The sequence below is a fragment of the Megalopta genalis genome, chromosome 11 (genome assembly GCF_051020955.1).
Source record: "Megalopta genalis isolate 19385.01 chromosome 11, iyMegGena1_principal, whole genome shotgun sequence".
NCBI classification, from domain to species: Eukaryota; Metazoa; Arthropoda; class Insecta; order Hymenoptera; family Halictidae; genus Megalopta; species Megalopta genalis.
The window spans coordinates 5,727,038-5,752,061 of record NC_135023.1 but is presented as its reverse complement, the minus strand read 5'-3'; the positions used below and the strand labels follow the sequence as shown (position 1 = coordinate 5,752,061).

The following is a 25,024-nucleotide window of genomic DNA, read 5'->3' as shown; positions in this document are numbered from 1 at the left end:
CTGCAGAGAGGCACGGCGTTATATCCTAGTTATAGTTCGCTCTCTCCCCCGCGTGCAACCGCTCAAACCCTCTTTCCCGACCAGTCCACCCGTCCACCCACCGCCGACCCTCCCGCGTTTCGCCCCCCCTCACCCCCGGTGAGTTTCACCACCCGTTTCACCCCCGTGAGCCGCGCGGTGCTGTCGCTCTCGCGCCCGTCATTGTATCCTTGTTATCGTCATCGTTCCGGCCGAGCGCAAAGTGGCTCGTTTCAGAATACATCCCCCAAAAATCGCGGGTGTCGCGGTTGCTCTTTCTGGCTTTCGTTTTAAAATCGATTAGCGGCATCGATCACGGAGGACAGAGGCCGCGCGTCTGTCTTTTACGGGCGATCGCGCGACCTCGAACCCCGGATGACACGCGGCGAACGTTTGCAACTGATGGGACGCGATTGGAAGCCGAATGGACCACCCTGGCGTTCCTGTAACCTCGAGCCGCCTTCCTTCTGGAAGATGCTCGGGTCCAGGTCCGTCGAGTCGGTCTATCGGAAGTTTTGCAAGCTCTTTGGTTCGCGTCGATTTTGTAGGTCAGAGAAGATTCTATTCAAACCCTTTGGTTGTCAGCTGTGGAGCGAAACAACCCTCCAAGTCCTATGTCTATCGAGAACGCCGTTTTCGGAAGATCAAGCGACCTTGGCAGCGTTCAAAGGGAGAAGCGTCGGGTCAGTTTGGAAGGAGGAGGAAGGCATTGGGCGCTCGAAGGCAGGAAGAGCGCAAGTAAGGGTTGAAATTCTGTTCAAGTCGCATATCGCGGGTTCGGAGAAGGGGGTTCGCGCGCGACACCCGGCACCCCCGCCCCTCCCCCGTCCGAGTCCATCGCATTTGGGGCTAATAATGCCGCACGGCCGATTCCCCTCCCCCTCCCGCCGATTCCCCGGTCCTGCGGTTAATACTCGATGATGGGAACGGTCATCTGCAGAGACAGAACACCCAGGCTGTGCATTCGCGAACGACGGACGAACCGACGGACGGGCGGACGGACGGACGGACGGACGGACGGACGTACGGGACGAACGGACAGACCGACCGACAGACAAAACCGGGCCACGCGTATGTGGCACCTATATAACGTGCAGCATCACCGGTTGTCCGGCAGCGGCTGAGAGAGAACGAGAACGAGAGAGATCGAGATCGAGTGTGTGTGTGAGAGAGAGTGAGAGAGAGCGAGAGAGAGAGAGAGCGAGAGTGAGCGAGTGGAAGAGGGCCTCGTTTTCGGCTGTGTGTCGGTGTGCGTTTCGAACGGGCGAGGATGAGATTGAGCGCCATCCCGAAACCGCCCACACAACCGTCCCCGAAACCACTCGAAACCGTCCGTTAATACTCGTGGCACCGGGCGGGAGCAGGAACGGGAACGGGGCCGGGGAGGGGACGGGGTATCCTAGGCACATTCGTAGGGATACACAGGCTCGAAGCAAGTGGGAGCCAGAAGCTGGGAGAATGGAAAACGAGGGGGCAGGCAGAGCAACGGGCCTGGGAGGCAGAGATGGAGGAGGAACGGGGCGAAGGTCCCGAGTCTCGCAACAGGATGTCTCTGCAATTGTCAAATAATTACTATCGGTGGTAATTTCAGCCGTGTCGATATAGACTGCGGTATATTACTAATTATAGGCACGGGATGCCTCGGAACCGACCATGATGGAACGCCCGTTTCAGCCGGCCGGTGAGGTACCCTTCTTTCATCCGGCGCTACCAGCTTCTATCTTCTCTTCTCTCCTCGTCTCATCTCTTCTTTTCAACGACCCCTCACTCCCCGAGCTACACCGGAACCTCGACCGCCACTCAGGAAAGGTGATAATTGCCCCGTACCCCGACCGCTCATATTCGGATACATTCTCGAGGATTGTTCCGATAGCGACCCCCTGCGACCCGATCTTTCGGGTAGCTTACGAAAGCTTGGAGACGGCTGGTTCAGACGCTTGTCTTTGCCGGAATTGGTCGGCCGATGTTTACCGAATCGGTATTAAAAATGGGAACTCTAAAGAGGAAACAATATCGCTCGCTCCAAGGCCAGCTTCCTATACGAGAGCACGCGTTTTACTTCGAGTTGTTGAAAAAAGAATTTCGAAAAATTCGAAGGGGCTATTTCAATTTTGATCGAACGTAGCCGAATTTCTTGGGACATCGGTTATTGGGCGATCGGCGCGGCTCGCGGCGGGTTTCAATCAAATTAATAAGTCGCGGAAACAAAACCTCGATGATAGGAGGGTAGAGCATGGTCGGCCGCGGCCGGCTACGAGCCATGGTGGCGGAGAAGGGGGAGGGAGCGGTTTGGTCAATCGTCGAAATTGAGTATTACGGATTATCGAGGAGAGGTAGAGCGGAAAAAATGCCGAAAAACTGGACAAAGGGATCGAAGGATTTTGGCGAGGGAACGTGTCTCTTTCGCTAATTGATTCCCCGGGGTTAGCGTGTCCGGTGTCAGGAGGATGGCGACTCGCTGACCCTGCACTTCATGATGAAATCAAATGAAACATAGATGATGCCATCGAGAGCGTGAGCGCGAGCCAGCCTCGATCAGTCTACCTCGTTAATTCATAAATGCATCCTCCGGTGCATAGAACCCGACGGGGGTGGCGGTGGTACAGCGCGGACGGGAAAATGCATTTGTAGGTCCGGGGACGCACAGGTTAGCTACCTGGCGGCAAAGCACGATCGTCGTCGATCGAAGCACCGAAATCCGAACGGGCCGACGGACTTAATCCGCGCGCCGAAAACGGATTATTTAAAAAACCGCCGCGAGCCGCCGCCGGAGCATCATTTATTAAACGCGGCCGAGAGCTGCAGACTCGTTTTTCATTCCCATTGTGGTCGATGATTCGATTTTACAGTAGCGGGATCTGATTTACTCTTCAAAGTGCCCCGGACACCGATTCGATAAAACTCCCATAGAATTAATCACCGAACCTGCCGATCGCTAAAATTCGCTGATTCGCGCGCTCGCCTTTTCCAAATTTCAGGAAAAAGTTCGATCGATCATGTCCCGCGAAACGATTTCAATAATTAGTCGTTCTATCTATCGCGGTATTTAGTTTCGGCGTTAAAGTTTCGCAGCTGTCTTGAACATCGAGGGAAGGGGGAATGAAAAATCGTGAAAACGCGGGGCCACTTTTCGAACGGGGAATTAAACGAGCGGCGAGCACATCGACCGGACTCGCATGATTTTGGAGACTTAGCCTCTCTGTCTCTGTTTCTCTCCCTAACCGACGGACGATGATTTCTGATTAACGGCCAGTTGTTTCGGATGCTAGGTCGGGGCTACCGGCGGACATCGAGTAATGACTCTGGGGCGGCGGGAGCGGGAGAACTCGCGGATGCGGAGGGTTGAAAAGCGAGGCGGTTCGAGGGGTGTTCAGGCCAGTTGATGACGATGATGATTACAATAACCGTGCTTTTAGAGGGTCCGAAATCACGGCACATGCCCCTGCCGCGCAATTTACTGACTGCTTTTTGGGCGACTTACAAAGCAAACTAGCTTTGAAGAACGGAACTGCACCACCCTAATTGGAGGATTGCTAATTGCTCGTCTCGGGAGCTTCGTCGGACTCGTTAACCGACTAATTTTTTGGCAAAATATAAACACCGGGATCGAAACAGCGTCGACGTCTCTTTTCGAACGGGATAATTGAAAAGTTTCTGCACGGCTGTTTTTATGGTTTCGTTCTTCATTCGTTTACATTGTCCGGAACAATTTTTCGGATCGTGCGATTTGCACAGCGATGCGAGAGAACGCAAGAAAAATTTGCCGATCGATGCTGGAGAAGGTGTTAAAGAATCGTTCGAGGAACTCACCCCTGCCGCTCCTGCCGACGAACCTGAGGTCGTTGAACTTGGCGACTTGGTTCTTCATCAAAGCGGTGGAATTCCTGAGCTCGGCGCAACAGTTTTCGTCGTTCCCCGCTCGCACTGTCACTAAGGTTCCATCTCCGACCTCGCCCAGGGCGACAACTTTGAATGCCACCGGAAGCGTCTTGTTCGACCGCCAATGAGTCGGCAGTTGGCTGCAGAGAAAATACGGCGATCCTGAGAAAGGAGCAAAAATAATTACTGTCTCAACTGTCCATCGAAACTAAATTCAGAATTTCAAAGACTAAATTGTAGAGCAACGATCAGTATTATTTTTAGTAAATGACCACTTTTATACGCTGTGGTACTCCTAGGTCTTAACACATAAGGGTAGAAGCCAGAGATGAATTAATAAATGATAGAAAAAATTGTACAATAGTCTGATCAGGCTATGCGAAAGACTCCGTCTCTCTTGTTAAAGTTAACCAGATAAAATACACCGAAATCAGGTATCAATTTTTATTGGTAATTTCGTGGTTCATAGAATCAATAAGTGCATTTAATTAAGAGCATGACGATGGACAAAGTATGCTGCTAGAACTGCGCGATAGAAAGTATTGTTAAAAGTACTCCTTGATTATTGCTTCTTTTATAAACCTTTCTGCCTACTAACTGAGATAATACAATTCTATAATCGTCATCCACATCAGAATTAATTATAATTTATTCTCCATCTCCACAGGAATGTGCTCAAGATTCCTCCATCCACAATTCTACGCTGATCAAACTGGAACCTTGCTTAATTGTAAATCTTTAGTCTCTAACATTTCTGTGCAAAATATAATACATGATAAGATTAAAAAGTTCGTCACCTACACACTGTACTCTACCTCCACAGGAAAAACTAATCCTAAACCTTGTTCACCTAACTGCAATTAGTTCCTTGACCACCGCGACTATCCGTAAATCTTGTTCACTTATAAAGTACAAAGTACGGTAAAGAAAAGAGGTAACCCATGCAAAAGTCAACCCAAATTCTTGCCTAAGATAAATTCTAGAGAAAGATTAACGAATACCGTTGAATGTACGAACCTGTTCGAACGAGTTCGCCAGGGTGTTCAGCCTGTGCCTCGCCGACGAGCCTCTCGGTCCACCAGAGCTCGCCGACGGCGGCACCCTCGCTCATCTCGCCACCACCACCCCCAGCGTCGGCGTCTTCGGCCTGCTGGTACCTGGTGTTCACCCCTTGCAGCGGCGCCAATGAGGGGCCGCAGGGGCCGGCGCCTTCGTGGGACCCAACGGTGGCGTAATTCTCCCCGCAACCCACGGAACCCACCGGTAGATGCATCCCATCGGCCAGTAGCCGCCCCTCGTCGCCCAAACACGCACCCTCCGGGCAGGACGTCGTGGCTTTCACTCGCCTCCTCTGAAGGAGTCCTCCAGCTCCTATCCAGCAGCCGGCTTCCGGCTTCCGGTTTCCGTCTCCCGGTTTCCAGTTTCCGGTTCTGGCGACTACCGGTGCTTCTGCGCCCGTCGATCAGCCTTACTTACCGACCAGCTCGTCATCGTCTCATCGGGCCCCGGCTAATCACGATCCGTCTCCACGATCTTTCCTCTCCACGATCTTCATCACTCTGTCCGCGATCGACATTTGTCACGACGATGAAAGTGGGACAACCGGCGGAAGATGGCAGACGGGTTCGTTCCTCGGGCTCTCGGTTCGATCTTGGGGCCTCGCTCTCACTGGTGCCACGATCTCGGACCGATCGCGGACCGATCCGAGCTCGATGTTGGTGTCACTGGTCGGCCACGTGATCAACGTCTCAAGAAATCACCGACGCGATCCGAGTAAACACGCTCCCGACGCGACGGATCCTACAGGTTGTTGCCTCGCCCCGGAGGCTCTGCGTTCCGGCGGATCACACGGGGCTTCGTTTCACTTGTGTGCCGGGCTGTTCCCTGACCCGATGGACCGGCAGGAGACTGTATCGGACAACCTGTTCCCGCGGGGAACACTCCGGGCATCCGGTGGTCACGATGAGGTCGAGCGGAAGTCGATCGGAGAGAGGAACGTCCGACGCGAACGTCAGCCGCGGTCGACGGTGCGCGACGTAATGCCGGCGGCGCGGCTTCGGCCGCGTGTTCCGCGTTAGCGGCCCGGGACGGGCCGGGACGGGCTAAGCCTCGCAATTCCGAACCTCCCCACCGACGTCCAAGTCCTCCCGCCGCGTCCCCAAGCGTCCCGACGCTCCCACATCCCCACCGACGCCCGTCCGACCGCCCTCCAGATCGGAGGCTCGAGACTCGGGCTCGAACCGTGTCCTTCGGTTTTCGCGGCATTTCTTTCTGCGCACCTCCGCATTAACCCTTTGAAATCCTTAATCTTCTACCTTCCTCGCACGACTTCTCCGCATCGGTCGCGAACCCGCATCAGTTTCAAAATTTTTGATTATTTACCTGCTGTGTATTTGGATTTTGTATTTAATTCCTCCGAAACGGACCCTTTGGGCCCTTAATCCTCTATCTACACGTGCGCCCTCTCCAAGTTAATTGGGATTGCCACAAGATCTGAAAATAAGAAAAAGTTTTTATACGAGCAGTTTCAAGACTCGTTAAGGTGTTAATTTGGAAAGAAAATGAAAAAGCTATATACGAAGTCATGGATTATCTCAATTAATGATAGGAGTAAAAATTAAATACGACGTTAGAAACCATAAACGCTCGTAACGAGCGTGATCAGTGATCGCTTCAGTACTAAACGAATACCCCTGTGGCAATAAAAATTTGTTTCATACATCAGCATGAAGTATCAAAAAAGATAAGAGATTATTAAAAGATCAAGCTACGGGAAAAAGAAACGAGAACTTAATTGGCTACTTACTTAAATGAAGCAGCTCGATTGCGCACCGAAGTCTAGGTTAAGTTGAGGTTTCCTCTCGTCGTGAGGGTCTTAAACGCACTAAAAGTTCAAACTATTATTTACACTTTACTCGCAATTATTTACTAGCTTACATTATCTACGCTGTTAACTTATTTTGCTTTTCGAATAAATATAAACATCGAATTTCCGTTAATAAAAGCAGCTTACCGTGGAGAGGACACTTGCTCAGGATTCGACAGTTGGCGCCATCAGCGCTTTCCCGCGCTTTCGAGCGCGATGCACTTTCGATTATCGAAGCGACTTCTCATCGATCGCCGCTTCGATTGCGCAGTCGTCAGGAACGTGCCGTGACACTCGTGTCGTCAAGTGCAGCAGGACAGTTTCGCAGGTTGAAGAAAGAGAAAAAATCCAGCGAAGGTCGAATCAAGCAGCCGTGAAAGGTACGCTAACTGCTACAACATAATACGGCTCGTTTTTAATAATCGGCCGTTGCGGAAATTCCTGTGTGTCATCGTAGTATACATACATACATAGAACGAACCGTTTCCTATCTACAGATCCATTCGCAGCAACGAGCCATCTTGTGTATCGGACGAAGACCGGATTCTTTTCCCCAGCGCTTCTCTAATTGCATTCCTAACCTCTTCGGCATATTTGGGTGCACGAGGCAAAACAGCGGAATCTAATTTGAGGTAATTAGCCGTTTCACTGCATAATCTTTCGACTAGTTGTTACTCCGATAAGGAGGAAGTAGTATCGTCGAAATTCCCCCGTTGTTATCGTGCTGTATTCCAAGGCGGGCCAATCTTTCGAAACCCGCGATATCGCAATCGGCCTAGTTTCGAAAATGTTCCTCGAAACAGACACGATTGCGATTTTAATTAAACTGCTCGTGTGTATCATTTTATACTCGCGAATATCTTACTACGTTGTTTCCACGTTGTTTCCACTGTTGCTCAGTAGTTGGCGTAATCGCCGTCTAACTTCATTTTGGCGTCCGATCGAGTCAATTGGACCACTCTGTTTTCTACTAATACCATGTGTTTCTCTTTCAGCATTCATTTCTTTTTTTAAATAGTTCACCAAGTGTGAACAAAATTAGTTATTTTGTAAAGACTCGAAATTTAGGTTTAGTTCTACTGCTGCAGATTGGTAACGAATTTGACAATAGGATTATCCGAAGGATGGCCCAGACGACAATGTATGTTAAACAAGGCGACCGTATTATGTTTATAATTGCAAGTCATTCTCCTGGATCAGCGTCGAGCTCGAACAACCGAACTCGATATTCTGCACAAAAACTAGTGTCGCGCTAGCGTTTTTATTCATCGACCGAGGCGACACGAGCATAACTCTGAAAGAGCAGTTTGAATTTTAGACAAACTTCGTAGATTTAATCGTCGATCTTTAGAAAATACATTGGATCTTTTTTTGTGCAGAAATCATGATTTTATTAGGAGTTATTAATTAGGATTTTCAAGTTCCACCCTTGTTTTTTTAGGTAGGAAATTATAAAATATTGTTATAGTATTTATTATATTTATTATATATTTATTTTATAAATATTATAAAATATATATATATATAGTATATTATTATATAGTATTTATTATATATTTAGTTTGAATTGCAGCAAATACAATAGAAAAAGAATCCTAATTTACTAAAACCATGGAGCTAGAGTTTAGAGGCAGGCCCATAGAAAAATTGGAAGTTACGGCCAGTCCAGGACAAACTGCAGATACTAGGGGATCCAGGAGTGCGATTTCCAGCCTCTCAAGGCTTCAGAAGGGATGACTTTTCCACCTCGGAGAGAGATCCAAGTGGCACAGGCGATCCAGTGTTCCAGCAAGGCGTAACAAGTGTCCGTGTGACGTCACGCGGGTTTCTGGAGGCGGAGCTTGTGATTGGGGGAGCAGGTGGGGGGGTGGGGCTCTCCCTCATCGTGGATCGTTCGCCCCACCCCCGCGATTTTGTTCCTTCATGCCACCGCCACCTTCGACCTCCTCCTTCTCTACCTCGCGGCCTCTTTTCCTCTCTTTTGAACTTTGTTCGGCGACCCCCCACCAACTAAACCTCCACGAGGTAGGGAGACGGGTATTACCTTGCTGGGATAGCCATTGCAAGAGACAATCTCGGTGCAACTTCATCTGCATCTTTTCTTCGATCAGCTCGCATTATCATAGTTTACACATTGGTGGTTGAAAATAATAATTGAAACAAGCTAGCGCCAGCAATCTTTAACTCCTGTGTGTGTTTCCACTTTTCATTTCACTAGATGGTGAATTGGCTGTAGCCTGTGATCAGAATATTTGCATGCAGAAATATGGAGTACTTGCTCTTTATTGCTTTCCACTTGTTCCGGGGACAAGTGTTTCTAATAACGAGATCCTAAGCTTGATAGAATCAATCCCAATCCATTTGGTGCAACCTTTGCTATACTTTATAATCGTTTACTACCCCTAATGGCTTCAGGACAATTCCATTTCCTTTTTTCTCATCGCGTTGCACCTTGCAAATCCCGACTTACAAAGCTTCTCATTCCTATCCACTTTTTCCAGAAACCACCCCCTCCTCGGAAATCCTCCTCGGAAAAGATTTCAAAAGAAAGACATCCCACACTCCCAAAGATCCCAGCGAGTCGGTGATCGGTTGAATCAACTGGTTCTTGGAAACGTCGCTGTTCTACCGCGGAAGGTAAGATTTCTTCCCAAGAACATACGCGGAAAAGTATTGTTAGACGGTTTGAACGGTCCCCGGTGCGGCCAGTTCGCCGCAACGCTACCGTTTATTGCACTGCGGTCTGCTAAAGTGCGATCGAGGAAGCAGATGCGGTTTCACTCGTTCGTGCGGACTCGCAAGAATGTAATTAACCCCTCGGAAGTGCACTGCGCCCCGACCCGTGGCCGATTTCGTCCAGCGTTTTCTTATCTCTCCGCTGCGAGTCGCCTTGGGTTCGACCGGGGAACCGGCGGTCTGTCTCGGGATCGGTTTTGTCGATTCACGCCGATCTACCGCAAAAATCGGGCGGCGTGGCGTGTCGTGAAACCGCAATTACTTACGTGAAAGACGCCTGGGAGATCTATCGCGATCGTCACGTGTGTTTACGGAAATCGAACCGGAATACTGACCGCCTTTTGCCGCTTTAATTTCATTGGTCTTCCTGCACAAGCACGAGTATCGCTGTTGTGCTTGCTAGTACACGTACAGCATAGCATTAGCCCCAGGAAATAGTCTTTAGCTAGGAGAGAAATCACGTTGACGAATTTCCATTCGTTTATTTCGAGTTCATTTCTTAAGTAATTTTAGCAAACGAATGTCGAGGAATTAGCCCTCTATCTTCTGAATTTGACGTCGCACGCTGGTAGAATGATCGTGCTGTTTTAATCAATGTCCAGAAATGAGAATCAACGAATGCCTAGTATGCTACCATCTCGTTAAACGAGCGAGAATGAAAACAGGCTCCGAAACATGTGTTCGATAATTTTCACTTGTCCTCGAGCCAATTTCCCGAGCAACAGAAACTCGTTTATCAATAAGGGTATTTAAGTATGAAAGGCACAAGTGTAGATAGTCAGGAACATCCCCAAAGGGATTTCTTTGGCGCGGCCGATCTAGTTAATCCGCGTTTGATTTTTTGATAAGCAGCGATTGCCTGCTGGCGGGTCGTGCAGTGCGCACGAATACGTGTGTTCTGCATGGCATTTTCCCTGGGATTGGGGGTTGATATTCCCAGCGGACGGAGAGATTGAGCGGTCGTCGCAGAGCGAGCGAGATAACAGATTAACGGTCGGCGGGAAAAACAGAAACATTTTTTTTGACGCGTTTTATCGGGACGACGATATCGCCTGGAAACGAACCACTTCCAGCGCCACCGGAAGGGCTTCGTAAGACACGCTTATCGACGACATGTTTCTCAGAAAATGTGTTTGTTCGAGGCAGACCTCTCTGCCCCCGGTGCTCGAGTGCTCGGACATTGATAATCGATGAATTTTTAATGGGATCTCATTAATCATACCCCGTCACCGCTTCAGAGATTATTCTTTCCTCCTGTTCACAATCTTCGAAACCATTGTTCCCTAGGGGATGATGGCGGCTTCTAGATATTCCCTGGAACGCGTGTCCCTCGGTAAATAATTTATTTGACACGGAGAGCACAGATTGAACAATCAGGGAAACGTAGAAGTCGGCTTTTATGCTTTTATATAATTCGCTTCGCCCTTCGTTCGCAAACCGTGATTAAATGATTTCATACTATTTGAGTGACGGCGCTCATTATTAGCGGAGAATTTTCATAAATTCCGGTGGCCATGCCGGGCAAGAATAATTTAATTAGTATTCCGTCAGCTTTTCGCGGGGGTTTTGCGTAAAATTCTCTGTCACAGAGCAGAGAGAGAGAAAGAGAGATAGAGAGAGAGAACGACCGTGTAACCGGGCGTAAGTTAATCTGCCTTTTGCGCGAAAGCCGAGCTAATGAACTATAAATAAGGGAGGAATACTTACGGCAAGTGGACAGACGCACTTACTGACCCTTCGTAATTAAAATCCCGTCCTAAATCAGGACTAGGGACACGATTAGACGACCTCGCCTAAATCCGCGTCCCTTACCTCCTTCGACCCTACGTTCTTACGTCCACGATCGCCGACACTCTCTCTCTCTCTCTCTCTCTCTCTCTCTCTCTGTCAGCCTCGTTAACGTTCATTCCTTTGATTATTTTCAAAGACATCGCGTGGAATCAGTCATTGGAATGATGCATAAATTGCAAGCTCACGGTTTATCTTTCTGCATCGAACAGTGTCTAACGCTTAATAACCAACTTTCTGCATGGCAAAGTATCTGCTCGAATGAACAAACGAATGCGATAAAGTACCATTCTTCTTATTTTATAAATATCGGAATGCGAGTGAAATAACTTCGAGCTCCGCGTGTGCCATAAATGCGCAGAGATTCGCGGTCGAATTATCAAGGCCTGATAAAGGAATATGATAAACTGAATATGATAAAGAACGACCAGGTTTGGAAAAGTTCGCGAGTTTCGCGTGAGGCATGTGAATGATTCCGGCGACTCGGTTTTGACAGAGAAGTTTCGCGTTATTCCGGGCCATATTTGTGTCATGGCACCGGCAAGTATTTCCATTAAATGGGACGAACGCAAACGGTCCTTCGTGACCATGCGGAACAATCCACGCCGTTTCCGTTTCCGTCGATGCAATTCCGCTTCCGCTAATCCAATTCCAAAGCGTGCAGCTAATAATACTCGCCGGGGTTGCCACGCGATGAAGGGTGGCTCGGTCAAGGAAAACAGGCCTTATAAAAACGTTGGAGAACCTCCCCGACGAAACAACCATAATTTATTTTTTCCGAACAACCAATTAATTTCTCGAGAGTCATTTAAAAATCTCGTAGAATCCCGCTCCCGTAATCGGACCGATTCAACTCGAATTAATTATCCGCTTGGTAGAGATTCGCGAGTAGACGCGCGACGTTATCAACGAATTACATATTCTAATTAATATAGCATTCTCTCGGAAATGTTCCTCGAATAGTTCGCTGGAAAATATTAGATAAAAGGTCGGAGCAACGGCGCGGGCGGAATCAATTTAATTAGAGTTCTATATCGTGGAAAATCTGGCAATCGAGGGATGGTCGCTGGCAGAGCCGTGCAGGTAGAGACGGGAAGGAAATAACGTAAAGGGAAGTGATAATTATAGGAAGGACGAGCTGAAATCTCGAAATCTACTATATTAAACGAACGGAGAGAGCCGGCGCGGGGTACACGCACCATTATCTTCCACCCTCGCGCCCCTTCTGGCTAGCCATACTTTCCACGACCACCGGCGTAGATACGTCCACCCTTGTATAGTCCGTTAATAAGCTTAATAAACCCCCTGCGCGACTGGCCCTCTCTCTAGTGTCCGCTGTATTCTAGATTCCGAGGATACAGGGATGGCTTTTGATTCTCGGTCTTTGGTACATTACATTCGGCATTCCGTCGCTCTGACCGATAGACCCTGCCGAAATCTCTCCGGCGCATCACGGGGTCTTGAAAAAATTACACTTGTCCGCTATCGATCGTCGGCAAACACAAATTTATCTGGTATAAAAGCCTAGAACCGGTAATCAACGTGGAATTCACGTTTAAACATTTTATCCACAGGTAATCGAACATGCGCTTAAATATCTGGGAAAAATAATTTATCTCGAGATTCTTATCGAAAACACAATTTTTTAAGCTTCGTTTAACACAGTCGCAGCCATTGAAACATTCAACAGACCTCGGGCAACCAAAGTGTTTATACGGAACAGCTTTTTATTTTAACCCTGTTTCAAACCAATGAAGATTTAGTCTATATTTGGTCTCCCATCTGGACGTTAGGCGAAAGAAGCGCCACTGTCAATATTTCTTTTGCAGTAAATAGTAAGTTCTCGTTCGTTTACAGCGATTTTTCGACCAGCACCGTATTCGGTGGTCGAAGGTTCCCTCGAGTGGACATTTTTGAGGGACGAAAGGGTCAGAGGTTGGAAACATAATTTTTGGTCGCAGTTCAGAGGTGCTCGGTCAAAGTAAAACGGTATGGTAATGTCGGATGTTAAATGGTGCAACCGGACCGTCGAAATTTATCGCTTCTGCCTCCCTGCGCTTACTGGAACGGGGAATGTAAGCCCGTCGTGGTCCGGCTTTGAGAAGGACATCAAAAGGATAACAATACAGATGTGAGACGCGCGCCGTCTCTCTCTGTTCCTCGCTCTCTATTCTATTTGAGAGAGAAACGAGGTTTAAAGCACGAGCTTTGCCGCTCGTTTCGGGCAGGATTGCGAAGCGTAAATTAAGAACACACGGGGAGAGTATTAAGAGGGACAGGATTGCCAGTAAATTATACGAGTGACCGGACTGATCGATACGATTCCCGGTTATACAATCATTTTTCTTCGGAGCGAAACAGGATTTGATCGTTGAATTCCATAAAACATGAACTGTTAGACTAGTTGCTCCCTTGTGTGAAATTATTTTCTGGCAGTTTATCGTTCTTAATATTAAAGCCGATGTGAAATTATTCGATCCGCTGGAAAATATCAGTCGACATTATTTTATTATTTCTAATATAAAACGCGATTCGAATTATCGGGAAGATTTAGGAATTCGATAGCGAGTATCGATAGTTCCTGTATCTTTTCGATTGGTGTAGGATATTCAAGAATCTTGTTTTATCAACGCCCGGTGTGTTTTATAACTGTCGATAAAGCGTGTGTTGAGGATAACGTATTCGCAGATGATAACACAGACGTAGAAGTGCAAATTTAAGACGCGTGCAGAAATTGCATGCATATTCGATACATTTTACCATAGGTATCAGAGTTGACTGCACCATACGAGGTACCGCATTTCATGTTCTGAAATACCGACATCCCTAAAATCCAGAGGTTTCCTCGCGCCCTCTGTGAAAATAGAATAGTCAGCTGTGCAATCCACTTTCACGTGGATGTTAGTGATATACCAAGCACGCATAAACATCCGTAGAATTTTAACAATTAAATCAAAAACTGTTTCCAAGCTTACTTTTCCATATTTATCGTCGATCCGAAATTATCGCGCGACACAGGGCAATAGGCCTACAGGAGATGCTGTCAGGAGGCGTAGCCCTCGCAGCGTCGATGTTGCGTGCAGTCTTATTCCGAGCCCTGTCTCAAATCGTAAAACGTGCCGGAAACGAATGAGGCATACGTTATACTCGATTCCCACTAAGAAGCTCGAATTTTTGAAGTATCGGTAACGATGAGCGCTACACGGGAATAGCAATGGGGTTTCCGAAACCCCATTTTCGTTTGACAGATATTTACATTGGGTGTTAGCAGAAACAAGGTATGTGGAGTTATATCGTGACTCGCCTATGCTCTCTGCAATTCGGTCATCGTCGACCAGTAAGTCATACCAGCAGTGCAGTTCACGATGCAACCACCGATGTCTCCACTGCTCACATCCTGCATGCACTTTGAATGCACGCGATGTCTTCGCGCATAATTTTACATAACTTAGAATAAATTATCTGGCTGGCCGGTAAATACCCAGAGTTCTCTACCATAGAGGATCATTCGATGCGAAGGGAGGTTCGAAATTCATCTCTTTTAGCTTTCTGCTTAGAATTCCAATAGCATTCTCCGCCGACGATGCCCGAATTTTTGCAAATTACGCGCTCGCGTCACATTCGCTTAATTATCAATGAATTAAAAATTCCATTTTTCACGTAGATATATCGAAATCTATTTTTATCGAAGCAGCAATTCTATGAAATACTGTTCAACCCCTAAAATAACGTTCCCTTAATGGAATCTTGACGGAACATTAATTTTCTATAAATCCGTCGTTGCAATAATCGAAGGAAGAAGATACGAAAGATCGTCTGATATCAGACCCAGAATTTTTCTCCATAAACGATACGAATTTTCCATAATTCCGTTGATCGTGGTAATTTGCAAACACGCCGGAAAGCACCGCTAAAACCCGTAAGAATGGAACGACGTCCGGTTTCGTGCAATGTTCCGATTAAAACGGAGAGATACGCAACAATAGTATATCCTCGAAGGGACACACCTACTCGAAAACCAGCAGACTTTTTCCTTCTCCGTTGGCAGCACACTAAATCGCCGGATCTACGCGTCCTGCCTGGCATCCCCTCGGTTGCACGGGGGCATAAGCCACATTATACGATATCCGAGAAAATCGAGAGCACATCCTGCCCAAGGAATGCGCCGCTGAGCCCCCCGGCCAACAATGGGGGCCAGGTTTTGCGCCATTATGTCGCTGGGGGATCGCATTACCGGCCGATACGATCGCGCGCTTTCAGCAGCTTTCAGATCCTATCTTCGGGATATCTTTTTCCCTCTCGGTGAACGCGGAACCCGGCCCGGAACCACCGAATTTCGCAACGGCCCCGAAATCGAGGGTAATTACGCGGATTTACCCCCTCGCGGTGCCCTTTTTTTCTGGGGTCCGCTTTCATCGGCGCCAACGTCTTTCATCCAGCCGCGTTTATCTCGATCATTCTGTTTTGTACTGCAAATTAACAACATTAGCGATCCCTCTTCGTCGATGTTACCTCTGTACTGTTTTAGAACTTTGCAAAATTTATTTCGATGGTTCAGAGACTGTTCGGTTTTGAGTCGGACTTTTGAAGGACTTGAATCGAAGACTGTGAATAGAAAAGGGGGTGTACGTGTGCTATTGTTATAGCAAACTCTTTGTTTAAAATATTTTATACGAAATTTTATATATGACATACTAGAATACACTCGGAGATTGCATCAAATATGCATCGATGCATTCTAGTAACATGCATGTATGCGTATGTATACAGTAATGTCTCCCTTACCGACGCTCAGATTGTCCACTAAAATTGGATAATTTGGGAAGAGGAGATACGATTATTCGAGCCTTGCGGCTCGTTTTTATAATTCTGGACAGTTTATAACCATAAAAATAAACTGCAAGGCTGGAATAATCGTATCTCCTGTTCCCAAATTGTCCATTTTTGTGGTCAATCTGGGCATCAATTGGAGAGACATTACTGTAATCGGTATTAGTTCGCAGTTCAAGCTATTACTTGCAACAATAGATTTTTCAATTCTTTTCTGAATACGATGAACGGTAATTGAAAATGAACAACGGACGGAACAACGTTTTATTTACTTATCGAACAACAATGAATTTCAACGATCGAATAATCTTCCGATGAACGCAAACGATTCAACACCCTTTACTCTTCGTCCTGAACAATCCCGGAGTGTAAACATATTTTGAGAAGCCCGCGTGCACTGTAATGAATAAAACATCGATTCATGAATAGCATAAACCGGAACTCCGTGATTCTCGAATTTTCGCAAAGGCAGCCAAGCAGGGGAAAGTAGGCGCGCATGAGTTCCGAGCACGCGAAACCGGACAGGTTCGAAAAATTCGGTAATGGTCGAATGATCGATCGCGGTGATCAAGAGATCGATGAGCCGCGAGAATCCGATGGGAAACGGCGCGGCGGGTTTCCCCTGGCCGCGGAAAATCCCTCTTTTGACGCAAGCCCGGTTTTTCGCGTCCTTCGGAAGATCAGAACGATCGAACGATAGCAGTGTGTGTCGATATATTGGAACGATGGGAAACAGAGGAAACACTGACGGGCTGGCTGGCCGGCCGATCGCGGCGTGCTCGCCCGGTATTTCGCTCCGGTTGCGAATCAGTTGCTCTCTGGTTTCACGAGCCGAAAAAAAATCGACTATTCATGCGTAACGCCGATAAAATCTGAAAGCTGCTAAAAGCGCACGCGATCGTATCGCCCAATAATGTCGTTTCCGCAGCGGCAAATACAGAGGCCGGCCCGTATTTAAGCCCCGGCTACGCCATAATTTAACAATCCGCGGATAATGTCGTCTTCCTTCCTGGCAGATTCGAAGCAATCCGATCTCCCTTCTATCTCATAGGCCAAATCTATTTCCGTCGATCCACTGCATGGCGATTCTTCAAGATTGCCACGATCGATCATTATTTAACAAACTTTTAGTATTCAACGACGAACCGTCGATATTTCGGTCCCCGAATTATGTCTTTTCCATGAGAATGTTATGTCAATGGTTCAATAGATCATTCTTCGACGACTTTATGGACTTCCCAGGACAAAAATCGCAGGTAGTGTGTATAGGTATTAACTGGCCTAAAGAGGCCTATAAAAAAAAATAAAAAATTCGTTCATCGATGTAGGTATGCAAACTAATCACCACAGCGGGTGGCGAACCAGTCCTTTTTCCGTCCCTGTGGGTTTTAAAAGACAACATTAAGAAAGCCTTTACTGTATGATTCGGAGCTTACATTCGAAACAAAGAAGCAACCATAAAAGGGCTTCGGAAAGATCACGCTCGCCACGCTTCCTGATCTTTTTTGGAAGATCTTTCGATGCTTGCCGCTAAAAAATCGTTTGCGGTCTCGGGGATTAGCTTTTTACGCATGCTCCAAGTTTTTGACGCTTTCGAGAGGACAATGGCTCGAAAGAATCCTGGAAGTAAACACAACCACCGTGGATTCTAGTCGCAAACGATCAATAATTGCTCGTCCCACGGGACACTGGCGCGCGATCGCGACATCACCGTTCATTATGCGCTTTTTGCGTCGGCTTCTTTCAACCGCGCGTTTTTCCACGACTTTTTCCGCGAGTTTTTCCGTGGAGTAGCGCGTGTCGGCGGTGTCCGACCGGGTTGCCGATCGGCGCACCGGTCCATCGGGCTCTCCTCGGGGCCTGGGACAAGCAAAAAAGGAGCAGAGAAAAAAATTCCCTTCGCAGGCGGCCGCAGGGACTTTACGATCCTAATAAAACAGCCGCAGAGAAGGCCAGAAGAAGGCGGCGAGCGAAGACGGAAGAGCAGAGGAACGGCGGAGTACACGAGGCGCGACGCGGCGCGGCGAAGCGCCTTTTTAACCCGAAGAATCCCATAAAAATTAAAAGCATCGTCGGTGCACCGAGATCCCATTGTCCTGCGGCCGCTTCGTTTTCCCGTTCGGCTGCCAGTGTTTCCTCCGTCTTCTTTCCCAGATTTTTTTTCCACGAGTTCTTCGAGCTCTCCGACTAAAAAAAAAAAGTTTTCCGTCGGTTCGCAAAGGGTGCGAGACGACGTTTCCTCCTCTCGAGTGCGAAAAAAACGCGAGCTTCGGAAAAAATCGGGCGTCGAGATGCAAAAAAAAGCAAACCAAAAAAAACATTGGAAAAGAGAGAAGAGCGAGAAAGAGAGAGAGAGGGAGAGAGAGTGAGAGAGAGTTGTCTTTTTGCCCGGGGACCGTAAAAACGAAGCAATCGTCGCTGTAACTCCGTAAATCGTCGCTCGGCCGTATATCACCCCGTTTGAAAAATAATATCCGCGCTTCGAACCGTTCCACCCCCTCTCGTCCTCGTGCTCACCACCCCCGCGCTCGCTTCGCCGTCGAACGTGCAACCCCTTCGATGCTCCTTGTTTTGTTTTGTTTCGCCGTTTTTTATTTCGCCGTCGACGTCCGCCTTTCTTGTTTTCAGCCGGCTGCACGCCGTCGAACCCTGTCGATTTCCTTTTTCTTCCAAAGCGGCCGCGCCACTGGTCTCACCCCCCTCCTCCCCCCTTGGTGTCGGCGCGCGACACTTGAAATTCTAATTCATGCAAATTCACCGTCTAACGGAGTAGAAATGTTTCCCTTGTATTTTAATGAAAATTTACCGGCCGTGCCCTCCGCCCTTGTCCCCCGCCGCCTTCCCCCCTCGCCACCGCTGCCCTCTTTCCCACCCTCCCCGTCCCCTTCTCGCAGCCGCCTTTTCCGCCATCGCTGCAATCTCGGAGCCGCCACCCCCGCAGCCACTCTTCGACGAATATGAAACGACGCGCGCGATCCTGTCAGGGAATACTTAAATCAATTCTCTGTGCAAAAGGGCCGAAGGGGGTCGGCGCGGGAGAAAAAGTCGCAACCGGGGTTTTGCTTCGGGAAAAATGCCGATGGAATGGGGGAGCGGTAACGGCCGGAATGTAACGCGAGTAACTCGACGAATTTTTCATGAATGAATCGCGCGAACTGTTGCTCCTCCCCCGCGTCTCCAACCCCTGCCGAAACCCCGCCAAACCCCGTCAATTCCCTGCCAACCCCCTCTCGGCCGTGCACGAAAATTCGGTTCCCGGCAGCCGATGTTCTGCGGCCCGTTCCCGATTCGACACTGAATTCTTTATGGATATTTGCGGTATCGCGAAATGTTCGATGCATTTTTCGGGGTTCTTGTAATATTAACTTTCGACCCCGCGATTGCTCGGCGACCGACTGAAACGGGACGCGCGCTGTTTCGAATGTTTCACGGAGGGCCGTGTGTCAGCCGTGTGCGATTTGCGGCGACATCGAGCACTTCGGGAATTTGATTTCTTTTTCGAAAGGGTTTCGTAGGTGTGAACCTGATTATTGTGGGACTAATCGGTTTTTAAGCACGCATGGATTTTATTTCATTCGATGTTTAAGGGGCAGTATATTGTTACTGTCTTCTCTCTTCAAGTACTCTGTGACTGTCTTCAAAATCTTCCATCTTCGTAGAAGAATTTCGGGAACGCAAAATTAACCCCATCTGTATCGTAAGGAAGAATGAAAAATAACGATCTCATCGTCAATTATTTTCTGCGCTATTTTTAAATTGGTCAGCGCATAAAACGATAATACTTCATGATACTTTTAACCGTGTCAAGTATTATATAATATTCTTCTGATAAGTTATAATTTTCAAAGTATGAAAAATAATTCGAAAATCCGCGATGTATCGAAATCCTCGCGAAGGAAAAAAAACCATACGATGCGACAACTTCGAATGAACGTTGCCCGAAAGGCGCCGAGACATTTTCGGAAGGGATTTCGAATTTTTTCAAGATTTAGGGGCGCTCAAAATCTTGGAGCGACAGCTATGTATCTCCAGGATCTAATTTTTTGCACCCGACGAAAATTTATTTCGGAGATCGTGTCTCCGGTCAAGCAGAAACATTTTCGCGACACGTTTCAGGGTTGGCTTTTGTAAGGAGGGACAAGAAAAACAGAGGAAAGGGAATCAGTCACACGTACTAGCGACAATAGCTCTTCTCGCGAGGTGTCTTTGTAGCGAGCGTGAAAAAAGGTGCAAGCCGCGTTAGGGTGCTCCCGTTTTTGCCGTCCGTGGATCTAGATCGCCATTCCGATTCAGTTTTGCTCGCCCGGTCGGAGAAGAGGTGCGCGTCGCGTACACGGTATCCTAGTTAATAATTTATTAATTTTTTTCTTTCGGTCGAAGCATTCGACGGTTTTCGAGTCGGAAGCTGGATCAATATTCGGACAGGATCGATCCTCCTCTGTGTTCCACGTTCGACGATTGTTCAGCGTTCTAGATCATTTCTCTCTACTTTACAACTCTCTAGAGCTGTACACCCTCTTTTACGCGCGTATCTAGTTTCAATCGACGTTCACGCTACCCCGCGCACAAATCGGAATTAAAAGACCGAAAGCTCTTCGATATCCCAGGCTTTCGAGCCCCGAAGACCTCTATATCTGTCGCCACTCTTTTCCCACGACGTTCGTATCTAAACATAATTTCTCGTTCGAATGTTCCCGAAGGGAGCGCGGAGGGTTTCGGGGCGAGCCTAGGAGCGGAATCGGAGCACTCGTCGGTGCTCTATCACCGGCGAACGATAGAGTCTTGCCGCGACTTCGTGCTCGGCCAGAGAAGGTCGCGCAACACAATCAATAACTGTCGTCTGTCGGGCAGAGGCGTAAGTCGTACGTGCTCGTGGACGTTTCCGCGTGCTGCCGGGGTTCGAGAACGCGTGCCAGTTTCCATCGGGAGTGACGGTAACAGCTGTTGCACGTCCATTTCGAAAGCTTTCTCCGTGGAAGCTCCGCGCGCGGTGGCACGCCGGCAAAATTGGCGGCGCTGATCGTCGCGTAAACACATCCTAAAAGCAGTAGATCACTCGATTCCTCTTCGCACCTTTCTAAACACGGGGCTATCGCGGATACGCTCCGCACCCGTTCCGCTCCGTTTTCGCTTCGCGCAACGCTCCGCAACGCTCCGCAAAGCTACCCAGAGATTCGCAGAGATTCGCAGAGATTCGCGGTGACTGGCGACTGCGCTATCTCTGTACGCGCTACAGGCCCGACTGAAATAGAGCTGTCGATCGATTAGAACTTTTCCGGCACATACGTGACATCCATAAAAACCGTATCTCTTTATCCAAGGGAATTGGATTCGTCCGAGCTGACTTCGTTCCAGAAGCCATCTGCGTGTCTCGGCCCTGGGAAAATCGTCGCTGACTTTCCTTCGGCGACACCTTAACACCCCCGGTGCAAGATCGGCCTCTGCCATGTCCTCGAATCGAGCAATGCGCCATGATTATTGAACAACATTCTGACACAGTCGAAGTTTTAAACGAAACCGATGGGATAAAACTTGTCGCATTCCTTCGGAATCTTGGTTCGCTCAAACGGATCGCAACAGCAATTAATTCTTTAGTTTAGCCACAGTCGACGTGGTCGCGATGCAAGGGGTTGATTTGTAGACGTCTGCTTATCACGAAGTATTTAATAGCTCCGATATTTGATCGTCAACTGGATATCGATTGTTAAAGAAAGAATAAAGTTTCATTTTGTTCCGGTACCTTGCGGTTGATGCACAACATTTTCATTCTGACTAGTTATCAGTAAATCTTTTCCAACCGATTTAAAATTATTCGGCGTTATTCGTTTTTGCTCAGTCCACTGATCGATTCATCGACTCGTAAAAAAAGAAAGCCAGGAAACACTGAAGCTACCTGAAAAGCTTCCCGGACCTGTGTACGAACTTCCCCCGACGGCGTACAAAACGCTATAGATAGAGTCTGTTGAGCGTAATCTTGAAACGACTAAATGGGGCTTGTCAGCAGTCCCAAACGAGCATCTCCGGAGAATCCTCAAAGGGAGATCCCGACGGTCTTGCCGGTGATTCTTTCTGCGGGCGGGACGATTAATTAAGACTTCCGTTCGAGCGACACGAGCCGTCGGTGTCGTAAAGGCTCGCCTCGACCTTAAAAGAGACCAGAACTTGTTAGATACGGCGGTTTCCCCACCGAGGAACGGTCTCGTCGCGACGGGTCGGCGACGAATCGACGAACCGGATGCTGTCGACGCGGCGAGACCGTTTGCTGACGATTCGCAGACACTCTCGGGGAACAGAGGGCCAACTGTTCACGACAGTTGCGACAACAGGGGCACGCGCTGTGCTACCCGGAAGGGGGGGCCCCCAGCGAGTTTCGCTGCCTGGGGTCGGATAGTAGTGATAAATCTAGGGGCCAAGCGGTCCTCTCCACACGCTAGAACGTCTTTCTTGAGACGATAGCCGACTCGTTAAAAGCTTCGACTGCTACCCGCTCGGGATCGATAACTGGGACAGGGGGTGGACAATCTGTTTGCACAGATGCGCGATCATTTCGGACAGTCCAATAGTTGGACCGGTCGGCGATAGATAGTCGTGGGTCGGTTGTTGTTTGGAAATTAGGATTTTAATTGGGATCACAGGGTCTTGGAATCAAATTTTTGGACTTAGCGAAGCCGATGGGCGTACATTTGATTTCCTAAATTGTTTCCCAGTCCGAGGATGTTCCAAAGTATCTTCTATTGAAAATATCAACCCCTAGAAAAACGATCGGTTCGCCATCTCGTATGGAATGGTGTCAGCATCTCCTAAAACTCCACCAAAATCACGCATCGTCGCCAACCATCCTCTCGGAGTAATTTATATACTTCCAGCGAAGAAAAGACTCATCCCCGAAGGCGTGTCCCCAATCATCGCGGGATTACAAGGCGAGCCACCCTCGGCCGACCCGAGGTGTCTAAAAAAACCGGCGACACGACCGAGAAAAAGAGGAAAGGTGGACGAAGCGGAGAAAATAATCGTAGGTGAAAGGAAAAATCTTGGAAACCGCGTCGGCGAGCTTTCTTCGCGATTCGATTCGATGGTTTTACGATGACTAGCTTTCGTAAACAGGTAACGAAAGTATCGGCCATTGTCCGCGGCCCGGAGTGGCGGCATGAGTAGCGCGATCGGGGGACGCGTCTGCGAACGGCAGTGTTTGCAGACAAGGCCCCGGTCGGGCCCCCCGTTATGCCCCCTCCGCAACCTCTCGCCCCCTTTTCTATTTTTTTTCTCCGACGCTCCCTTCTCTCCTTTCACGTCTCACTCTCACGAGGTCCGGTAGCCGCGCCGTTGACACGCAGGGTGACAACATAAATATAATGTCACGCTCTTGCGCCCGCCAATGCCGGTCCTGTGGCTCCCCTCTACCTCGTTTGCTCTCTCTCTCTCTCTCTCTTTCTCTATCCACCTCCTGGGACCGCTGAAAGGCTCCGAGGGGCCCCATTCAACGGGAGATACATGGACGACGATTTTTATGGGGCACATGAAAAATGAGGTTAGCCAGCCATTTATCGGGAACCCCCTCCCTCCTGCGTCTTCCTCGGTGCCTGTTCGTGGACGCTCGACGAGAGCCTCTCAATATTTTGGCACTCCATGGGTCGGGCTCTCGTTTCATTGATTCTTGCGCTTTTATTGTCGCATTCCTCGATTTCTTCGATTCTGGGGCCCCTCCTCTTCTCGCCTTTCAGGGCCTGGATCTTAATATTGGCGGGCTGCATCCTTGGGAGCTGGGTCTGATCTAGAATCTGGATAGAGATTTTATTGGTGCGAGGCAACATACGTAAATATATAGTAACAATTGTAATTGTTTTTCTTGTAAATGGAAGTGGTTCTCGAAGAAGGAACCTTCTGACCTTTTAGAGCTCCGACTTAAAGGAGTAGTTCAGTTCCGACAGAATTCGGCCGCAATTTTTATAAAATTTCTTGCCGAATAAAAGTTCTCAAAGATTTTAAGCAACAAATAAAAAAGCCGTTGCAACTATCGCCTAGAAACAGCAAACTGCAGCGGGATAAATGCTGAACGTTAATTGAAAGTCGCGACAAAGACTATAATTGAATTAGTCGCGCGTAATATCGCTCGCATTAAAGGAAGAACAGTGTCTATTATTCGCGTACCCTCTCGATGGTCCTGCGGGCCCCATGGCCGCAGAGTAATGAAGATGTCACGTCACGGGTGTCCTCGGCTGCTGCATAGGGCCCATTGGTCCCGTGGCAGACCACGGGGGGGCGAGCGTAAACGATGTCACGGATGTCATTGTGCTCGCGGCAGAAACGATCCCCCGTGGAATCGCCGGTGAAACTTCGATCTCTCGCCGGGCCGAGTTGAAAATAGGCCGGATACATAATTGGGCCTCGGCCATTCAAACGATTCCCGCGGTACCCCCCACAATGCCCATCGAGTGCTCGATGAAAGGGCCCCCGTGAACAATCGCGCGTGTGACTGCTGCGACGTCTTCGCTTAAAGTTAATTTATAGTTGCACTTTGTATTTTATTTCGCGCGTCTTTTCAACATTTTACCATGCATGGAATACATTTTAATACGCGATAAATGCACGAACATTTCTACCGACGCGTGGATCGCGCGTTTAAAAAACGAGCAGACAGAATTTCAAACGGTAAGGAAGCTCGAGAGAATTTTAAAAGGAACTTTCCATTTGGCTTCGGTTGCCGCAAATGCACGAGATTTCTATCTCGTCGAAAGATCCACGGTCTTCCTCCACAGACCTCGCGTCTCCGATCTAAAAATCTAGAGTCGCCATCTGCGGGGTTCGGTAAATCCGCCGAAAAATCTCGGGGATCGGCGGCAGGTTTACCGTGGCCGTATCGGCGGCACCTGGAATCGCGAAGGCCGGAGATAGGCTACCGTAGCAAAG

At 48.5% G+C, this 25,024-nt stretch overlaps 1 protein-coding gene and 1 long non-coding RNA gene across 6 annotated transcripts in view; one reads left to right on the top strand and one right to left on the bottom strand.

The window, feature by feature from the left end:
* LOC117226001 (uncharacterized) overlaps positions 1–6,039 on the bottom strand; it is a 35,804-nt gene extending 29,765 nt beyond the window's left edge. The window contains exons 1-2 of one of the 3 annotated variants that reach the window (XM_076525396.1): positions 4,915–6,039; positions 3,829–4,059 (exon numbers count right to left, since the gene is read on the bottom strand). In XM_076525396.1, the coding sequence (XP_076381511.1) occupies positions 3,829–4,059; positions 4,915–5,170 (487 nt within the window). In that variant the 5' untranslated portion in view covers positions 5,171–6,039. The remainder of the gene's footprint in view (positions 1–3,828; positions 4,060–4,914) is intronic. The other 2 variants (XM_076525394.1, XM_076525395.1) reach the window with 2 other exon arrangements.
* Positions 6,040–7,016: 977 nt separating this feature from the next.
* On the top strand, positions 7,017–8,947 carry LOC117226097 (uncharacterized). 3 transcript variants are annotated; one of them, XR_004491711.2, is made up of 4 exons: positions 7,017–7,143; positions 7,261–7,395; positions 7,759–8,204; positions 8,337–8,947. It is a non-coding gene; the product is annotated as an uncharacterized LOC117226097 (long non-coding RNA). The 3 variants fall into 3 exon arrangements; XR_004491710.2 differs by having other exon boundaries at positions 7,261–8,204; XR_013034448.1 differs by having other exon boundaries at positions 7,261–8,204; positions 8,325–8,947.
* The last annotated feature ends 16,077 nt before the right edge of the window (positions 8,948–25,024 follow it).